Here is a 19147-nt window from a genome sequence, read left to right on the forward strand (position 1 = left end):
TTGTATATTAATCGTCTTTATAGTATGACAGTACATTCAACTGAACTACTTCTATTGTCTAGCAATAGAGATATATATAGCTTTAATAGAAGGTGTGCAAGTAAAGTATACTGTACAGTTAAAAAGTAAAACTGCAGATTACTTTTTTCCACAAATGATGAATGGGGTGAGTCGTGAGTTTAGAATCACAGAGCTGTACACTACTGGGTTCATTAAAAAAGGCCTCAGCATTGCTTAGAAATATGAGTTACAGAAAGTGAGTCTGATTTCACCTGTTCTCTTGACAGTGAATTGACAGATGACAAAGCTGTCTGTGTCAAACTAAAAAAAACAAGAATGACGCTGACAAATCCAGGATCTCATTTCAATATGAATCAAATGCAAACGGAAAAAGAAGACTCTGAACCCAAGGAAAAAAACACTGAGACCATTTGATCCTCGAATGTAAAGGTCAAATACGTCAATCCAGGTGGGATCTCTAACTGCTATCAAGAAGAGATGTATCATACATGTAAAGTAGAATATATAGTCTATTTTACTGAGAGGTTTTAAGGACTACAAGCACAAAGTTCTACACTACAATTAATAAGTTGGTCTACATAATAATTTTCTCATATAGCTTGAATTGAAATATCTCCCAAAAGAATTATCTCAAATGGTTGATATAGATTTAATTTATAGAATCAGGGTTTAGAGAAAATATTGTAAACAGCATACAATAAGTGTAATGTAATTATAACACACCTCAATTGGTAAGTTTTATTTTGTGACAGTTTTTTTTAACCAATGCAGCTGGTATTCTGGTGAGATACAATTTAGCCTCTTTGACAGAAAAGTCATTAGAATCTCACAAATACTTATAATTGACATGTATTCAATCTCCTTTGGATTTGACTGTCATTTCACAGTGTTTACAACATTTGTGTTTGGATCTATATAAGAAAAATTATTGCATTTACTGTTATGGGAATCTGCTATGTGATTAATACTACGTTTTTTATATGTGCCCTCTATTGACCAGTAGTGCACAGACAAAGACAGTGACTGATGATGACAATTTTTTGACTGTGCAATGGGCACAGCTGGAAAAGAAAGGAGAGTACACTACACCAGTTCTCTCTGATGCTGAAAACCAAACGCAACCCTTATACATCTGCTTCTGTTATACTGACAGTAGCTGGATGGGTGTTAGGTCACGGCTTAGCTAAAGTCGAAGCAGTACGGCCATAGTACATGCACCAGTCCGGTACAAAAGAAGTAGTCAGAGATTGTATTCAGCATGAGAGAATGAGGAAGGACATAAAAACAACACAAAGCCTGAGGGACAATTACACAAACACATTCTTGACCCACTCGTTTACAAATTCACATGGACGGAATCACTCCATCCATCCATCCATCCTTCCATCCATCATCAGCCCTGAGCAGGTTCAGTTGGGGAAGGTGGGCAGTAGTTTGGGCCTGGCACATGACAGGTGGTGGTGATGGTGGGATCGTTGCTGAGTCTGAGCTACGCTATATGTGTGAGATTTACCAGCAAAGGTGGGGCAAAAGGGAACCCCGACGGCCAGCTTGTTTGTAATACCTTGCATGGCGTTGTGCGGCAGCTTGGGCAACACGTCCAGCTTCTCCCAGGAGTAGGACGGTGTGGGAATGCCTTCCTCTGAGCTGCAGATCAGCATGATGTCACTGCCTACATCCAGCGTGCCCTGGATTCGACATGCTGGTACTGAGGGGGGCACTGGCAGATGGAGAGAGTGGGTGGCATCGTGTTAACCACTTTACAAAGCAAATCTAATGCAGAGGAAATTTCATATTCATAAAGCTGAAGATTCATTAATCATTTAGTGCTTGCATTCAGCTTTATTGCCAACTGTTGTAAAATGTTTCTGATTACTAACAGAGTAAATAAAATTACAATATTTTGTTGTTGCTTACCTGTTTTTATAGCTCAACAAAATACTGAATATCAGATGAAAGGAGGTCAAAAAGCAGAAGTTCTTGCAAACTCAACATACAATAACATTTATTTTCTTCTCTACATGGTCTAGTTAATGTAGTGACCAAAGCATATTAAAATGTTGTCCCTGTCTTCAAATAGAAGAAACTCTTCATATATTTTAATACATAAAAAAAAGAAAAATTCTGTTTACCCAAAACGGTGAGCCCAATGACGCCGATGTTGCGCCCACCTCTGTCTGGGAGGTTGTTGACCAGGCACTGGTAGGTCCCAGTGTCGGACAGCTGGGTGTTGTTGATGAAGATGGAGGCACTTGTACTTGGCATAGTGGCCACGAAGCCCACACGGCCATTGAGGTGGTTGGCGAGGCTGAAAACCTGGCCGCCCTGGTAAATGATCACCTGGATTGGGATGTCATGGAGAGGGGATGGAAAAGAGAGAGAAGGTAACAGATGTAAACAAGTAGAAAGAGGAAGTGAATTGGTAAATTAGATAAGTAAATGGGAAAGGGTGGAAGGCAGAATTAGACATTGGTGATGGAAGATAAGAGAAATAAATATTGAAAACCAGCAATTCAGAGATTTTTAATTATATCATCACATTCTGCTTCTGTTGTCCTAATAAATGTAGCAGATGGTGCCCAAGTTATTAAAGTCATTAGAACTCAATGCCTTTGGTGACTGAGGACTTATGTGATTCTTTGATATTTACTCTAGCGGCCTGTTACAGATATATCTCACTAGAGGGAGACCTTGTTCTACCAAAAGGCTGAAAGACAGTTTGATAGTGGACAGAGAAAGTCTTGAAGTGAGCAGACTTGTAATATGTCATGAGAAACAAACAGATAGAGAAAAAAATACCTTTTATTTGTAAGTGCATGTTTCTAGCTCAGTGGGTAGATTCCAGGGTAAAGAGTACATACTAAAAATATGCTTTCATGGAATAAGGCTCTTCAGATAAAAGCATCCACTAAATCGTATGCATAATTGAAAACATTTTAACTTGGAAACATATAAACTGCAATCTGATGAATCCAACAGTAGCAATTCAAGAAGTTTTCTGCACAAGGAATGAAATTCAGCAAGAAATTAACCAAAACCTATCTCTGTATCATTACATCAGTGACCTTTGAGAATAATCAGTGAGAACACAATGATGAATTCACGCCTTCAGGCTAAGGCAAGCTTGTCTTGGGTCCAAATTAAAGAGCAATGAAGGATCGATTTGTTCAAAAGCTTTCCTCAGGCCTCAAACTTGGGGCTAAACAGCTCGTTTGTGAGGCTGAGCCACATGCAAAACAGCTCTCTACCCTCAGCTGGGCCCACACAAAAGATGAAGAGGACACACACAAACCCATGGAATGTGCACACAAGTCTGGCACCCACAAACACGTTTACCATCTCACACACAGACATGTGCACACACACATACACACAAAACATGGAAGGGTATCAGAGGGGCTATTCACTTTGGTGAAAAAAGCCCTCATTGAACTGTTCAAAGACCCAGGCAGAGAAACAACCAGCACCAGTGTGTGTGTGTGTGTGTGTGTGTGTGTGTGTGTGTGTGTGTGTGTGTGTGTGTGTGTGTGTGTGTGTGTGTGTGTGTGTGTGTGTGTGTGTGTGAGAGAGAGTTATAGTTCTGATGAAAATGCAGGAGTGTGTATGTGACTGTGTCCTCCACCACTGCTTAACGGTTGTAAATTGCACGGCTGCAATTTCCTGAGTGCAGTTCACTCGCTTTGTCCTCTTATGTGCAGATGAATAGGCAGCTCCTCAGCTGTGATGAGAGCCTACAACTGCATCTTCTGCGTGCATGTGTGGTTGTGTGTGTGTGTATGTGTGTGTCATGGGGAGTGTATCTGTTTGGAGTTGTGTGTGCACGTGTATATATTTGTGATTGCTCTGCTACAAAATGTTTTTCAGTTTTTCTTTCCACTTTTTTCCCCCCTAAATTTTTTTTCTCCCATTATCTGTCTGTCTGTGCCTACCTTTTTGTTTTCCTCTGTAACAGCCGGCACCAGTATGACCTGGCTCTACACATTGCTGATGACCTAACAATATAATCTGCATGCTCGATGAAAGTGATCCAAGCAATTGACCTCACATGCAACAAACATTGTGCGTGCGTGTGTCAATGAGCCTGTCCTTATTTTATCAGTGTTCATGTGAGTTTTAGTTTTCTGATGTTTTCAAAAAAGCAACAAAAAGGAATAAATCAAGGTGGCCATACTTTATGTCAAAAAGGAAATCATGTAATAAACATAAATGTGCACTGTATGTGTGTCTTTTCCAGCTTAAAACATGTCATATTCTTGATTTTATGTTCATCATGTTGATCTATTCATGTATATGTGTGTAAATCACCTCAAACTCTCCAATGACCCGGTTGGCTTTGTAGCTATGTGCAGGGAGAAAAGAGGTCATGGCTGGCACTCAGATGGCGGACGGCCCTAAGAACTCTAGCTGGACTAGCTGGACGTCCTACTGCTGGCCCAGCGGGTAACCTCTGCTACATCCTTTCCCTCCTTAAACCCTCCACACACATACACTGCAAGCATTCACTCACACTCTAACTACATCCCATTCTGTTGCTCTATAATCTAGCCTGTAAGTGTGAGCCACAAGTGGATGCGCACAGTAAGCCTTCTGGCACTGTGTAGTCTCACAACCATAGCCTACTTCTGACTGACCCAAAGGATCCTGTTGGCCCCAGAGATGAGGGACACTGCCATCGCCTCAATAAAGCCTTAATAAACCTCTAAACCCCCACAGCCTCCCATCAATTTACTGACTGTAAGCTGTCACTGTTATCTCTATCTATCTACTGAGACATGCTCTGAACAATATGGACCCAGATCCATTTCACTATCTGTTCAAACTGGTGGTGTTGCATGATTGAGCCCGTAAACTACACAGTGTATATACTTAATCTCGCTGCCAGTCAATTTCCAAAGTATACAGTACAATAACTGTTTAGAATGATCAGCTTGAAGCTGTGTTTCTGTTTTCTCTGTGGTGCATTCAAGGATACTACAAAATTATGTTTTAGTTCAATTTGTCATTCCTTTGGAGTGCTGATTTTCAGGCCTGCATTAGGAACAGTTTACAACCCAAAGCAAGCTACTGTATCAAAGAAAACACGGGGGGAAAAAGCTTTTGTAGTAATACATAAAGAAAAAAATAAAAGAACCCTCATGAGAGAGAGGAAATTCAAAGAGAAATTCCATGTCCCCAGACTGCTGGGGTTGGAATAGGAGCCAAAAAGACATTTATAGAAAAGGAAGAGCAGGTTTAAACAGTTGGTAGAAAGACAAAATACAACAATAGGATTATAATTGATCCATTGATAGTGCAGTAATTGACAATAAAGAATGTCCATGAAATGAATATGTCTGTTATCAGGTATTTATGGTTATAACAACATCAGAAAACTACATGCAAAGGATATCTAAGTATAATGTACACCTCCTTACAAGCAGTGACTGTCTGCATTGGCATTACCATGCAGTGATACAGTAAAAAATGACCACTGTAATGGATAAACTTTCTTGAGCAAGTTTCAAGTCCCTAAAAGTTACAGTACAACAACCCACGTACATACTGTCCACTTACAGTACCTTTTGGTGTCAGAAAAGTGTAAATCATTTTCATTGTAATAGTAAGCTTAATGTAGACTGGCCACATTTGATTTTTTTTTATTTGAAGGTGTGCAATGTTACCAATGGTGTGAGTGTGATCTTGTTTTGGCAGTGATCAGGGTGGTTTTGTGCTCTTCAGCCTTCAGCTAAAATGTCAGGGTTCAGGTCCTATCAGTAAGAATGTAATTGCTCAAACGTCCTTAAGAGAGACACTTCAAACCCTAGCAAATAATATTAATGAATTCCCTCCCTACAGATGAATAAAAGGTATCACATAGTGTATATGAGAGAGTGTCTTGTAGCTGAGTGAGGGATGCAGTATAACCTCTCTCAGCCTCCCCACAGGGAGGAGTTACAGCCTCAGACAAACAGAATGCCGTGTTTGGCTTCATCTATAATCGGTCCTTTTTTTAGACAGGGTTAAAAGGAGGCGACAAGGAAAGCAAAAGGTCATATTATGAGTATATGTGAATGCAGCGTCTATTTGATCTATCCTTTGGCAGATTGTTAGGTCCAGATAAGGATCAGATCATCTAAAATACTGTGACAGATGCTCTCAATTACAGATTAACATCAATTCTGCACAACAGATTCTCTATGACCTAAATTTCACCAGAGCGTCATTTCACCACAAAGTGCACAATTTTCACTTCATAAGTTACAAAAATCAACACAGCACCCTTTCCAGGAATTGAAAAAGACATATGTAATTGTTGTTTTTTTCAGATTCAAAATCATTTATAAATGATACCCCGACACTGCAAAAAGGTTTCATCGTCCTGGATTGATAAAACCTTCACAACAAATGTCTCCCTTCAACTAGAGCAAGTAACAAATATCTATCAAAATTGGATTTCAAGAACTGACAATATAAAACTGCAAGGCTCACTACACTGAAGAAATGTTTACAAAGTGTTGGATAGAAGTGTTTGAGACATTAATTATTTTAATGATTGCTACCACAAAATCTGTTTCTGGGCTTTTATTAGAGCATAAACACAGATATCCAGCAAACAGTTTAGAGAGGATAAACAACAGCTCAGAAACATAAAACCATTGTCTAGTGTGTGTGTGTATATGTGTGTGCGTTTATCTGGATTATCATCTCACACCTAGCGGCCAAGAGGAAAGAGGTCAGAACGTTTGATCACAAAAACGGCACAATAGACAGATTACATTCACAGAAAACACTACATGAACATGCACACACCCAAACACACACTGGTACTCCTCTGAGCTACATGCTTACATGTTGTAATCCTGAGCTCCTGAGCAGGACTACAACCACAACAAGGCTTAAATTTAGGCAGAGATTCTACTTTGACTGTTAAAGACATTTAACAAGACTTCACACGACGCTGCAGGGTATTTCCATACACCTTATGGATAAAGAATTACACTCAAGTCAGTATATCTCTCTTTCCATCTTTTTCTTTCATTGAGTGGGTTAACTGATGTTTAAACATAAACATCATTGAATTAATATATTAATGGATGGCACGGTGGCTAAGTGGTTAGCACTTCTGCCTCACAGCAATTTGGCACTGCAGAGTTCAATCTTCTGTCCGGGCATGGCCTTTCTGTGTGGACTTTACATGTTCTACCCATGTTTGCATGTGTTTCCTACCACCATAAAGACATGCATGCTGGGTTAGGACTACAGTTAAAAAATGTATCCATCTGACTAACACTGACAGAAATATTGATTGATGTGCATTGTCCTAATAAAATAAAAATATAAAAATTTAATTTCAGTTCCTACAGCTTTAGACCTGTGGTATAACCTGGCTGTGTCGAGGGTCGTGAAGGAGGGCTGGTGGACGTGTGTTGACCCATTCAGATGATCCCCAACATGGTTTTGACCGATTGAATTCTGTTTCTTGGAGCTAATTGCTCCAATTTGTTCTATAGGCTGGTTGCTAACTGTGTCTGTCTGTGTTAAAGATTATAAGAGCGGTGAGACCATAAAACTCAAAATATTGATTGTAACCGCATTAAAAAAAAATAATTCCATAATAATGGAAATAGTTGGTTTAAATAGCCTATAATCTGTACTTTGTATTCAGACTCTAGATGCACCAGGCTGGCACACTTTCTCCACTCAGACATATGGTATAAATCTCACACTTGACTCATTAAGTTAGATATATAATGTGGAGTCAACCAAGTAGGCTTAAGGCTGTAAACTACAGGGTGAAGTCTAAAACAGAACATTAAGTCATAGCACTAAGCAAATGCACAACAGGATCAATCTGGGCTACAACAAACAGCCATGTTTTCAAAGAAAAGAAAAGCCATCACGTCCCGTGCTGTTGTGAGAGCACTTGCTAAAGTGCTAACGCAGGTTGTGAGGGTGTGTAAGCTCACAGAGTTCTGTTCAGTAATTCTTAATGGCTTTTAGCATCAACTGTAATCACTTTTGACATTCTCTTCCTCTGAAATGACCTTGTGCTTGTACTGTCGTCCCACGCAGCACTTTATTTCATCCCTCACGTTTTAGACATCTCACCAAATTCCCATGCACAACTTCATGGCAGAACTGTACTTCACACTGTTTCTTCTTGTCACTGTATGCATGTAATTTAATTTTTAATATCTAACAATGCACCCTTAGAAACCTATGTGTGCATCACTGTGTTTGTACTTAATGTCCCAGGTATACCTCCATGTACAGTATACTGTATATCACGTGTGATAAAATACAGTGTAATGGTGTAGCATGAGAACACAATGTTATAAAGCCTTCTACATGTTTCAGCTCCCATGACCACTTGCCAGTCATCTAAAAGTCACATGCATGCATCAACCAGAAAAGGGACTTCATGTGTTTATGTTACTGTTGTTTTTAGTTTCATTAGCCCTTAGCCACAGGTGTGCACATGGGAGCATTACTCGTGATGTGTGCATTTATGGATGTATGTCTTTTTCACACTTTTATTGTGCACTGTGCATGCATGTGTGAACCCAGTAAAAAACAAATATGTATATAAAAATATGAGTCCTGCTTGTATGCATGTGGATCTGTATGCCATTTGGACTAGCAGTCTAATGCCAGTTTGTGTGTGTGTGTGTCGTCGTTTCTGTGTGTGAACAGCTGCGATATAGAGCCTGTCGTGGGCGTGAGGTAATTAGTGCAGAAGATGATTGTATTATTTGGACGGCCGACCAGCGCCGGGGTTCAAAGTGAAGGGAGGCAGGTGAGCTTGTACGGCCTGCAGCTGATTGTTAAACAACTCAAATGGAATCACAGAAGTCCCGCAAGGGTGGAGGAAGCGTAAGAGTGAGAGAGGAAAGGAAGGTGAGAAAAAAACAGAAAGATAAAGTAGCAAGCCGGGAGGGCTTATAATGGTAAGAAGCCAGTGGGACAAAATAAACGCCATTAAGACAAAACTGAAGCCTAAATCATGTTTTTTGTGTGCTAATTAAACTGCTGCTAATGTTCCTAAACAAATCCAAAATAGTAAAATGAAATTTAGCATGCTCTTTTCTTTATACTGGAGACATTGGTTAAAGGGAGAAAAGTGTGACATGACATTGCTGTCCAGCAGGCTACACTTGGAAAGTGAGAGTTCTCTAAACTATGGACACACATCTATGTTACTCTACTATAGTCATCTAATATCTATAACTTACATAATTATTATTCTAAAGGTGCGTTCAGATGCACCGGAAAGAGAATATATAAAAAAGTATGTATCATGTTAGCATGGATTTTGGTTAATGACCTTCACCATGAGTGAGAGACATTGCTGCCATGTAGCTGCACTGGATATCCCTCAAACCCCAAAGATTATCACTCTGTGGATTGTGCATACTTCTCAATTCTCAAGTTCAATTCTCTTTACGTTGTATCTGAGCACACCTTAGTACAAATCAAGTCTTGTGTACCTGCTTGGACTGTAAGGTTGGTGTAGGGTCGCAGCACAGACATCCACATGATGCGAATGCAGCAATGTTGCATTAGAACACAAGTTACATGCATCTCAGTAGTACATTATACACCTCATTAAGTACCTACACGGTGCACTAAAGCTCTGGCTCTTTACCATCTCATTCTGTCTAACATCTACATACATCTCTCATCACAGGTAATACATTGATTTGAGGAACTCTGTCTACTGGTTCCACATATCAACAATATGTTTTGCAACAATCCTTAAATCCAGCACTGATTCGCAATGCTTATTTGCTGAAGAAGCTCAAGGAACACTGTGTCACTGTGATCGAGGAGGTGCATCAGTGATGTATTGTACATGTTACCTGTTCCGGCTGGTTGGCATTGGACAGTGGTATCACCATCCAGATGATGTTGAGGTTGTTGAGGGCAGCGCTGGTGGTGAAGGAGCAGGGCAGGACGGCTGCTTGGCCACGGGCCACCTGAATACTGCTCTGGGACACTGTGACATCCAGCGCTCGCACACACACTGCAGAAGGAAGGAGCCAGTGATCAGTTTCTTGATGCACAAGCACATACTGAACCAAGGCGTGAACAAGTAAAAGAAGAGAACAGACAACAAATGCCAACAAATGCACCTTTCACAATCTTTCTTAGAAATCTCTTCACTTTGTAAGATGGTGTGAGCAGAACCATCTACAGCTCAACATGACAAAGACTAAGAAGCTGGTTTAAGATCTAAGGAGAGCCAAGGCACCAGTGAGCCCTGTTTCCATCCAGGGGGTCTTTGTGGACATGGTGGAGGACTATAAATACCTAGGAGTGCACTTGGACAATAACCTGGACTGGGCCAAGAATACTCAAGCCCTCTACAAGAAGGGTCAAAGCTGTCTCTATTTTTTAAAGGGGGATTTGAGGATGTTTGAGTCTGTGGGGGCCAGTGCTATCCTGTTTGCAGTTGCATGCTGGGGCAGCAGGCTGAGGGTTGTGGACGCTAACAGACTCAAACTGATCCGCAAGGCCAGTGACGTTGTGGGGGTAGAGCTGGACTCTCTGTCGGTGGTGTCAGAGAGGAGGATGCTGTCCAAACTATATGTCATCTTGGACAATGTCTCCCACCCACTCCATGGCTTGTTTATCATACACAGGAGATCTTTCAGTGCAAGACTTATTCCCCCAAAATGCACTACAGAGCGCCACAGGAAGTCATTCCTGCCTGTGGCCATCAAAATTTAACTCCTCCCTCTAAGTGTCTGACACACAGACAGTGAGTTTGAAACTGGACAATATTATCTGTTTTGTGCAACACTGGCTTAAAATGTGTGCCATTCTCTGTTGGTACTATTTATTCATTATTATAACTCCTTAATTATGTAAATACTGTATCATAAAAATTCCTTTAACTATGTAAATAACTTACATATCTACAGTCCTCATATTTCTTTACTTATATTTCTACTCTGATATTTATATACTCTTGCAACTGTAACACAGAATTTCCCTTCGGGGATCAATAAAGTATTTCTGATTCTGATTCTGAAGATGGGCTTGCTAGCCGTAATGCAAGCTATTTGATTGACCTATATGAGTGTCATTGACAACCTTGCCTTTAATGGGTCAGAGAAATGGAAAGAAAGAGACAAATAGAGAGAGGAGGGGATGACTGTAATACAAGTAATAGGCAAAACCTCTGCCAACTACATGTGAATGTATAATATTTTCAAGTCATGTTTAATCTCTCATTGCGTCCCGCTGCCTTTTCATCTTTACAGCAAAACAAACATGATTTCTGAACCAAGCTCATTTTTTTTTAAATGCTCTTAGCAGCTAAACAAACATCTACAGTAGACCACACTGTGAAGGATCACATGAAATATGTAATAGTTAAATGGGGAAACACGATAGGCTGTCTCTTGAGTTATTCATTTCCTAAAACAACTTGCTTCTTGCTGCTTTCATGGGAACAGTCTGTATCAATACATACTAAATGAAAATGACAAGTGCGGATAGTGATGGTTATTTTGCTGCTTCCTGTGCTCATGCAGCATACTAATCAAACATGTTAGCGTGCTGTATAGGTATATCCTCTCAAACTTAGAAACTGAATAGTTGCTTTCCTCATCTGGACTCAGCTGTCAGCTACAACAGACCCACAGAGACAAATATGTACATGCAGCATCCTATTTCTAGACCAGCTAAAGACATTACAGCCTAAATTGAGTTAGATCTCCCCAGCAAGCATGTATTCATGTCCAAAAACCCCAATGGGCAGTAATCTTATCTAAACATGGTGAGGAGGAAGATGGCACTGATATGATTACAGATAATTGATCATGTCCTGTAAATCGTCCTTGTTAGTGATAATGTAAGATGATGTTCTTGCCAAAAGCCAATAGTAGAAACCACCAGCATGTCATTTGTGTCAAGCCAAATGTAAAGTGCAAGCAATGATCACCTTGCACAACTAAATATAAATCTCACAACCAACTATATAAATTAAGTTATCTGCATTATATTTTAGGTTACAAAATAAATGGCATATTGGATTTTGAATATCACCATCATATTCTAGCTGACAGACTAGCTGCCTGTTGCTCCCTCTGTCTGAAACCAGCAGACTTCCTACGCTTTCCTTCTGCTGGCAGACACCACACACCCTGCAGGCTCACTGCTGGCACAGGGGAGATAGGCAGCGCTTGAACTGCTCCACTCAGTTAAGGTTCATAAGAGATATATTCATGAAAAGACTTACCATAAATTATGCAAGCGATTTCACTTAAATACATTATATTCCACTGGAATGTATATGTATGTTACAGTACTTTCATTGCTCACTGTAACTCAATTGCTTAAATAATAAGACGTTGTACATTAAGCAGCACGACAGTCTCCTTAGAGTGTATGTCACAATGCATCTAATGAGCTTCCATTATGACGTCTACAATCTCAGGCCATCATTAAAATTATAATACATAACAGTCTTAGGTCACCAGTAATCTGATCTGCTTCTATCCTCTGTGTACACTATGTTCATTTCATGTGTACGATTAACCCTATGTTCTTATTGGAGGATTAACAGCAACAAAGGGGAAGTTCACACTAAAGGTTACAACCCTAACCGAATACGTAATTGTATTGGCAGCATGAGATCAGTGTGTTTAATCTCATGGCCACACATATATTAAATGTGCTAGATTTAGTGTGGAAAAAGACAAGAAAGTAAGAAAGAAAAGAAAGAAAATAAAAAGAAAGAAAGAAAGTCCTAGAGAAATGAAGATAGAAGGAGCATCTTATCGTCCCAAAGCCTCCTCCAAGGCAGCAGACTCTCAAGCCCACAACAGCTGGAGGGCTAATTTCAAAACACTGGATTAGGGAACCTCTGCGCACAGAGCCCGTAAGCTCCCATGACCAAAGAAGAAACACACACTTACATGAACTCAAAATCGCAAACAAGCAAAAAAAACCATAAACAATACAGTGTGCACATACACACTCACGTGCCATCTAACACAAACACACATACCACCCACTGCCATGCACAACTCATCAGTGCAGGTCATCAGTAACATGTACAGTAGCCCTTTAGGGACACATCTGAGAGACAGAAGGGAAAGGGTCGACAGCTCACCAAGTAAACTGCACAGTTGCCTGGCATTGCCTCATTATTGCATACACTTCTGACAAAGCTTTATGCCAGCTCTTCAGTGCTACTCTGGGAGCATGTCCGGCTGACAACCACTCTTCCAGAATGAATACTGTAAAGGGTTTGATATGTGAGGGATGAATGGTAAACGGATCATTGTCAAATTTGGCTCCCAAGATGAAAAGAATGTACTGTATTCACACTTCAGTTTGGTGGGTTTTCTGCTATTGTTGTACTAAAAATATAGCAGCAAGGTAATATATAGATGTATCAACATTCATATATAGGACTAGATGTCACCTTAAGTTTTGGATATTGTAATATAGTGATATGATGCAAGTGATGTCTTCAAAGGCTGCAGTACAGCAAAAATGATGTCATTTTCTTAATTTACCAGACTTACTAGCTGTTTTATTATTTGCCTTTAGCCACTATGTCATTGTATCCACATTATTGGTGATTATTTATCAAAACTCTCATTGTGTAAATATTTTGTGAAAGCACCCATAGTCTACCCTGCATTATCGCCGCAACACTGGCATCAATGTGTTTGGTCAAAAAGACTGATATTTTATTTTCTAAACATCGCCAAACTCTATACAGCAGTTCTGTCTACATTACATCATTCTAATCTGAAGCAAACTTTACTGATTAGAGTGAAATACTGTCAAAGACAGGCAAGTAGTGGTCAATTTATGCATTTCGATGTTTTTCTTTTCCATTCTTGCTGAGGGCTGAATGAAGCAGAGTTCTGCGGTCGTCTTCATGTCTCCAGGCAGTGCATAGTTGTGATGTAAATAACCTGTCCATCTGATTGGGTTTACCATCCAAGAACTTAATTTTTCTGTTGACAGACATCTTGTTCCCTTCTGCTTTTTTTTCAGCCCTCAGCTGCCCCGGGGCACAGCTCAGCAGGACCCAGACCAGCTTGACTGATACCAAATAGCAAAAAACTAACTATGCTTGATCTCCCAGATGCTGACTATCCACTGCCCACGGTATGTATACCTGCAATAGGTGAGTGTGGAAATGTGGCACTCATTAAGCCCCAATCAAAGACGAAGAAGTAATTCTGATTCCATTTAGTCAACTGCCCTAGTCACCTGACTACCTCACGAGAATGGCATGATTTAAATCAACAAAAATATGTTGACTGTGATAGACTCTAAACATTTGGCAAGTTATCAATTTATCTGTGAGCAATCTTCCTGGTGTTTTTAAGAACACTGTCAAACTAAGATTGCCTGTCTGTGATTGGATAATAAACCCTTAACAATGCCAATAAAAGCAAGCATTTGTTCTTTTCATAGACAGCAACTTATCTCTTTATACATTCAGTTTGCATGTTTTTCTCAATTAATTTACAATAGATCCTTTTGTGTACAAAATATTAAAAAGATAATTATTTTTTATTAATAAAAAAATGAGCACCACCTGAAATAGATGAACTATGTAAATCATAATAAAGCTAACACTTAGACTAAAAAAAATATTTTTAAAAAGGGGATTTTTTTAACATAGGTTTTCACCATTACACTGTTGTTTGATACCACTTTCATTAAAAAGTACTTTGAACAGTTGACGCGTAACTAAAAAAGTAATGGAAACACAATGAGGGAGGAAGTAACAACGGACACACGTAAGAGTAGGAGACATGAGAAGATCAAAGGTATGTGACGAGTGGGCATAAAGTTTGACAAGGAGAAATGGGTGAAAAGCCCAAGAGAAGGATGTACGACAAGAAAGGTGGGATGGAGAGGAGGAATAAATAAGAGAGAAAAGGGGAGGATTGAAATAGAGGAAGAAGGGACGATGCTGATTCCAGGGAGGCCTAATTGATAAAGTCACCCCAGGCAGCGCTAGCAGTGCTGGTGGAGTGAAAGAGAGAACCAACAGCGAGGCTCCGTGAAAATAGCTTTCTCTCCTCATTCGGGAGCCAAGTGTCAAAACTGCTGTTGATTTATGCATGAGAAAACCATCCACCTTAGAAAACATGGAAATGTGTGTGTGTCTCAGTCAAGGGAAGGTACAGCCATGAAGAGATAAAGAACAAATGTAGGATGAGTAAACGCGCACACGCACTCTCTGTGTCACACACACGGCAAGTCATATACATCATTTGTTTTTATTCATGTTGCTCTTTTATTCATAGGCTTTACTTTCATTTCAGTTTCAAACAGATGCCCCTGATGTTGTGATGTGATGAGCCTCTGGCACAGCTTCAGTGGCTGGACTGGGACACACACAGAGACACACATGCATACACCGGTTTAAGTGAGATGATTGATGATGGTGCTAAAAATCTGACTAAAGAAAGGCAACAGAACACACATTAAATTGACATATGTCTTCTTTTTCTGACACTAAACAAGGTTTCTCAAGTGAATGTCTGAATTCTGAAACTTTTGATCTCGTATTTACACCCAATTACCACATCTGTACTTTTACATAGATTTTAACCTCATTGTCTGGGGCATACCATAGTATTCCCCTTTTTAAACCAGAAAGCAAAATTACTATCACAGTTGACACGCTTCATGCGTGATAGCCACCTTTTGTCAGCTGCGTTTTCTCCAAGCGCGAGACATCTTAAGAAGTCAGAGGAAAAGAGTAAGAGGCAGCAAGGAGAGATCAAGCGTAAAATCCTGTATCTCCTGCTTCAGGCGTGTTAGTTGGCAGCTCTGATCACAATTCATGTTCAATCTGCATCGTTTTAGAATTTCTCCTTGGACTCAAACGCCATTTGTGATTGCCATTATTTGTGCTTTCACCTTCCCATTAAATGTGAAGCTACTACAAGGACAAAAACAAAAGCATAAAATTGAACACAAACATGCACACATCCACACATGGATTCATGTGTACCAACACCTGTGACCACACAAACCAAGCTCTGTGTCCCGTTGCAGTAGACTCAGGGGCTTCATGATGAGCTGTGTTCATGTATAGCGGACCCTGTGATGTTGCCGCTGTCCTTGAGGCACCAGGGCGTACCAACAAGTGAGCAATGACATCCGCGTGAAACTCAGGTGGTATGGTTGTGTACCCAGCTGCTCAGTGGCAACGCATCAAGCACCATGCTCAAAGCACTGCTGAGGTGAAAATAAAGTCACAAACAAACTCACTTTTCATCCTGAACAACTCTTGTCATTTTGCTTTAAAGTTTTATAATCTTAACTTTCTGTGGCCGAGACCACAACTTAATTTTGTGTACAAATATTCTTTATCCTAAGCTCTGCCAACCGGCAGCTGGCTGTGGCTTCATAATTAATGTACAGAGATGTGAGTGGTTTCAATCTTCTCAACTAATTCTCAAAAAGAAAGAGTAAGCCTATTTTCCAAAATGTCAGTTTATTCATTTGAGCTTCTGATACAGGCTATGCTGTCATCTACCTGCCAAGGTCTTAATGCTATGTACCATATAATCTCAAATACAATCTTTTGAATAATCACTCAACCTATATGATTAAACTGAGTAAACAAACTGAGCCTTTAGAACAGGCCTGTTTATATACCATAGTCCATTGGGACCATAATATATAAGGTTGTCATTCATATTTCACAATGACACAAATGTTGGGCCTGTCGACTGTGTACAGAGCACACAGAGATTGTGCCAACAACTGAACTGCATAAACTAAAGTTTCTAACTTCAGTGTGCATGTCCTAGTTCAAAGGTTAGGATTTTTTATTATAACTGCAACATCAGAACTAATGACTGTAAATGAAAAATGATGCAGTGCACTGTGCATGCAACAAGTTGGTACATGATTGGATATATAAAAGACTACTATATTAGGTTAAACTTGTTAATTGGGAAAACTCTTATTTGTGGAATTTCCCACTCATTGCGTGAGGGATTTTGGTGGGTCACAGGGAACTCAGGACGTCAACTGTCTGCCAGAGGTTTTGTTCACATCACTTTGCCCATTTGTTCCCTCCTTTTCTTCATTTCCTTTCCTCTCCCCTCCTCACATCCATGTTTCACTTGTTGGTCCATCCAGCAAACCCTCACAATAAAAGAGCCTTAAACACTTCTTGCTCATCCTCCTCCTCATCTCCTGCCCCACCCCTTCCAGTTGACCTATTAGCCACAACAGCCACCTCCCTAACAGGGCCCACTGACTAGCCTACATAGCTTAATACTCTTTAAACTGTACTGAGTCTGACTAGCCCAGCTGACTGTGCTCCTAATGCGTTACTACTATAAAACACACGACCTCATAGCCCACCTACAAGCTATAGCATGTAGGATTGGTCACACTATCTGCTTACAGCCCTGCTTTCAAAGTTTCACAATTATGAATGGAGAGTCTGTCACATCAGTTTAACAAAACCATAACTTGTTATTTAATTCTGAAATGCATTGAAAATATCTCACATTTACAGAATAGTAGCAAAATAGATGTTTTTCTAGAAAATGTGATTTATGTTCATTTGTATAATGTTGGTGATGTTTTTCTACTCTTTATGTACATGACATGAATCCTGCACACAATTAGTCTGGTGGTCCCATGTTGTGCACAAACAAGCATATATCACATGAGTAGCAAAACGTCCCCACTTACTCCTCATGAGGCGACCTTTGTTTGCAGTTCTCTGTGATGTTGTACAAGTGTTTTTTGTAAAGCTAGATGAAAAGGAATACCAATTTTGTGCAGAAAAAAATGTACACAAGGAATACTAGGCAGCTATTAGATAAATAAGAGGCCAAAAATACTATATGCTATGTTAATATTATTTACCACTCCCATAGAGTGGTAAATAGTATTTTAGTATTTAGAATAACAAACATTTCACTTTTTGAATTAATAATCTAAAGACTGATTGGTAATGCAAACCTTTAGAAAGTTTTTGTGAACAAGCAGCGGGTAATGGACCAAACCAGTGTGCTCGGCTGTGTTCAATGAGCGAGCAGAAGGTTAAAGTAGGCCACTGCCCTCGTGCACAGATAAGCCTGGGCATTGGAAGACTACTGCTAAAGCATTAAACAGATGGCTCTGCACATGCAGCCCTGGACACATCTACAGACACACACTGTCCAAAAAACATCAAGTACCAACTTCAGTGGAGTACACTAATCGCAAATATACAGCTCTAATCAAAAACATTTCTCCCATGGTATGTTGTTTCAAATGACAGCTGAGGAACCAGACCTGGACTTCCCCAAACAGACAGACTATTTTCCTTTCAGCCACCAGCCACCCCACAGCCTTCATACCCTATCTGTGTGTAGTGACTCCTTTCCCTGTCAGACTTGCATGTTTGGCAAACATGTCACAGTGACTACACGTAAATCTAACATCCTGGCAAACATACTGATCTGCTAGTAAGATGACATGATTGACAAGAGGTTGTGTTTTGCTTTTTGGGCAGCTGCCATCATCAAGTCCCTGTTAAGTGGGTAACAGCAGCCTGGTTCTGCCAAAGGTACAAGGTAAAAGTTAGCAGGACAGGTGTAAAAAATTGCAGCACTCCCAAGATGGAGTGCCTTTAGTTGACATGTGACATTCTCGCATTGCCAGACAGCGCCGCGTCAGTGTTGCACTATGGTCTGGCTACACTATCTATTCTAGGATGGGGGGGACGCGCTGGCTTGTTTTCTTTAAACCAATCACAACAGTCCTGGGCGGCGCTAAGCCCCGATAGCGGAGATAGCAAGATGGGAAGAACATCCGAATTGAGGCTTTATCCCAGTAACATCCATTGAGTCAACATAAAAGCAATGGAATGTAACAAATTAATTTTTACTTTTTTTATAAATTGTCTAAGGTATTTTCCCCTTAAACTAATTATTAACACCACCATGTAGAGTGGTTTGTAAAGGGAAATTACTACAAAAGTATTATATTGAAGTTTTCTGCTGATATTTCAGTGAAACCACTGGTCCCTGAAAGTGCAGTGTTGTGAAAAGGCATCACTGCTCTTCCTTACTATACTACATGTCAGCAGGTAAGGCCAGTCACTAACAAATGACACTTAATGACAGTCATGAACACTCAAAATGCC

At 40.0% G+C, this 19147-nt stretch overlaps 1 protein-coding gene across 2 annotated transcripts in view; it reads right to left on the bottom strand.

Annotated features, from left to right (window-relative positions):
- igsf11 (immunoglobulin superfamily member 11) overlaps positions 1 to 19147 on the bottom strand; it is a 123873-nt gene that overhangs the window by 8954 nt on the left and 95772 nt on the right. Inside the window, exons 3-6 of one of the 2 annotated variants that reach the window (XM_032509903.1) lie at positions 9861 to 10024; positions 9489 to 9497; positions 2154 to 2361; positions 1586 to 1741 (exon numbers count right to left, since the gene is read on the bottom strand). In XM_032509903.1, the coding sequence (XP_032365794.1) occupies positions 1586 to 1741; positions 2154 to 2361; positions 9489 to 9497; positions 9861 to 10024 (537 nt within the window). The remainder of the gene's footprint in view (positions 1 to 1585; positions 1742 to 2153; positions 2362 to 9488; positions 9498 to 9860; positions 10025 to 19147) is intronic. The other variant, XM_032509914.1, reaches the window with a different exon arrangement.

This window comes from Etheostoma spectabile, chromosome 3, assembly GCF_008692095.1.
Source record: "Etheostoma spectabile isolate EspeVRDwgs_2016 chromosome 3, UIUC_Espe_1.0, whole genome shotgun sequence".
NCBI lineage: Eukaryota > Metazoa > Chordata > Actinopteri > Perciformes > Percidae > Etheostoma > Etheostoma spectabile.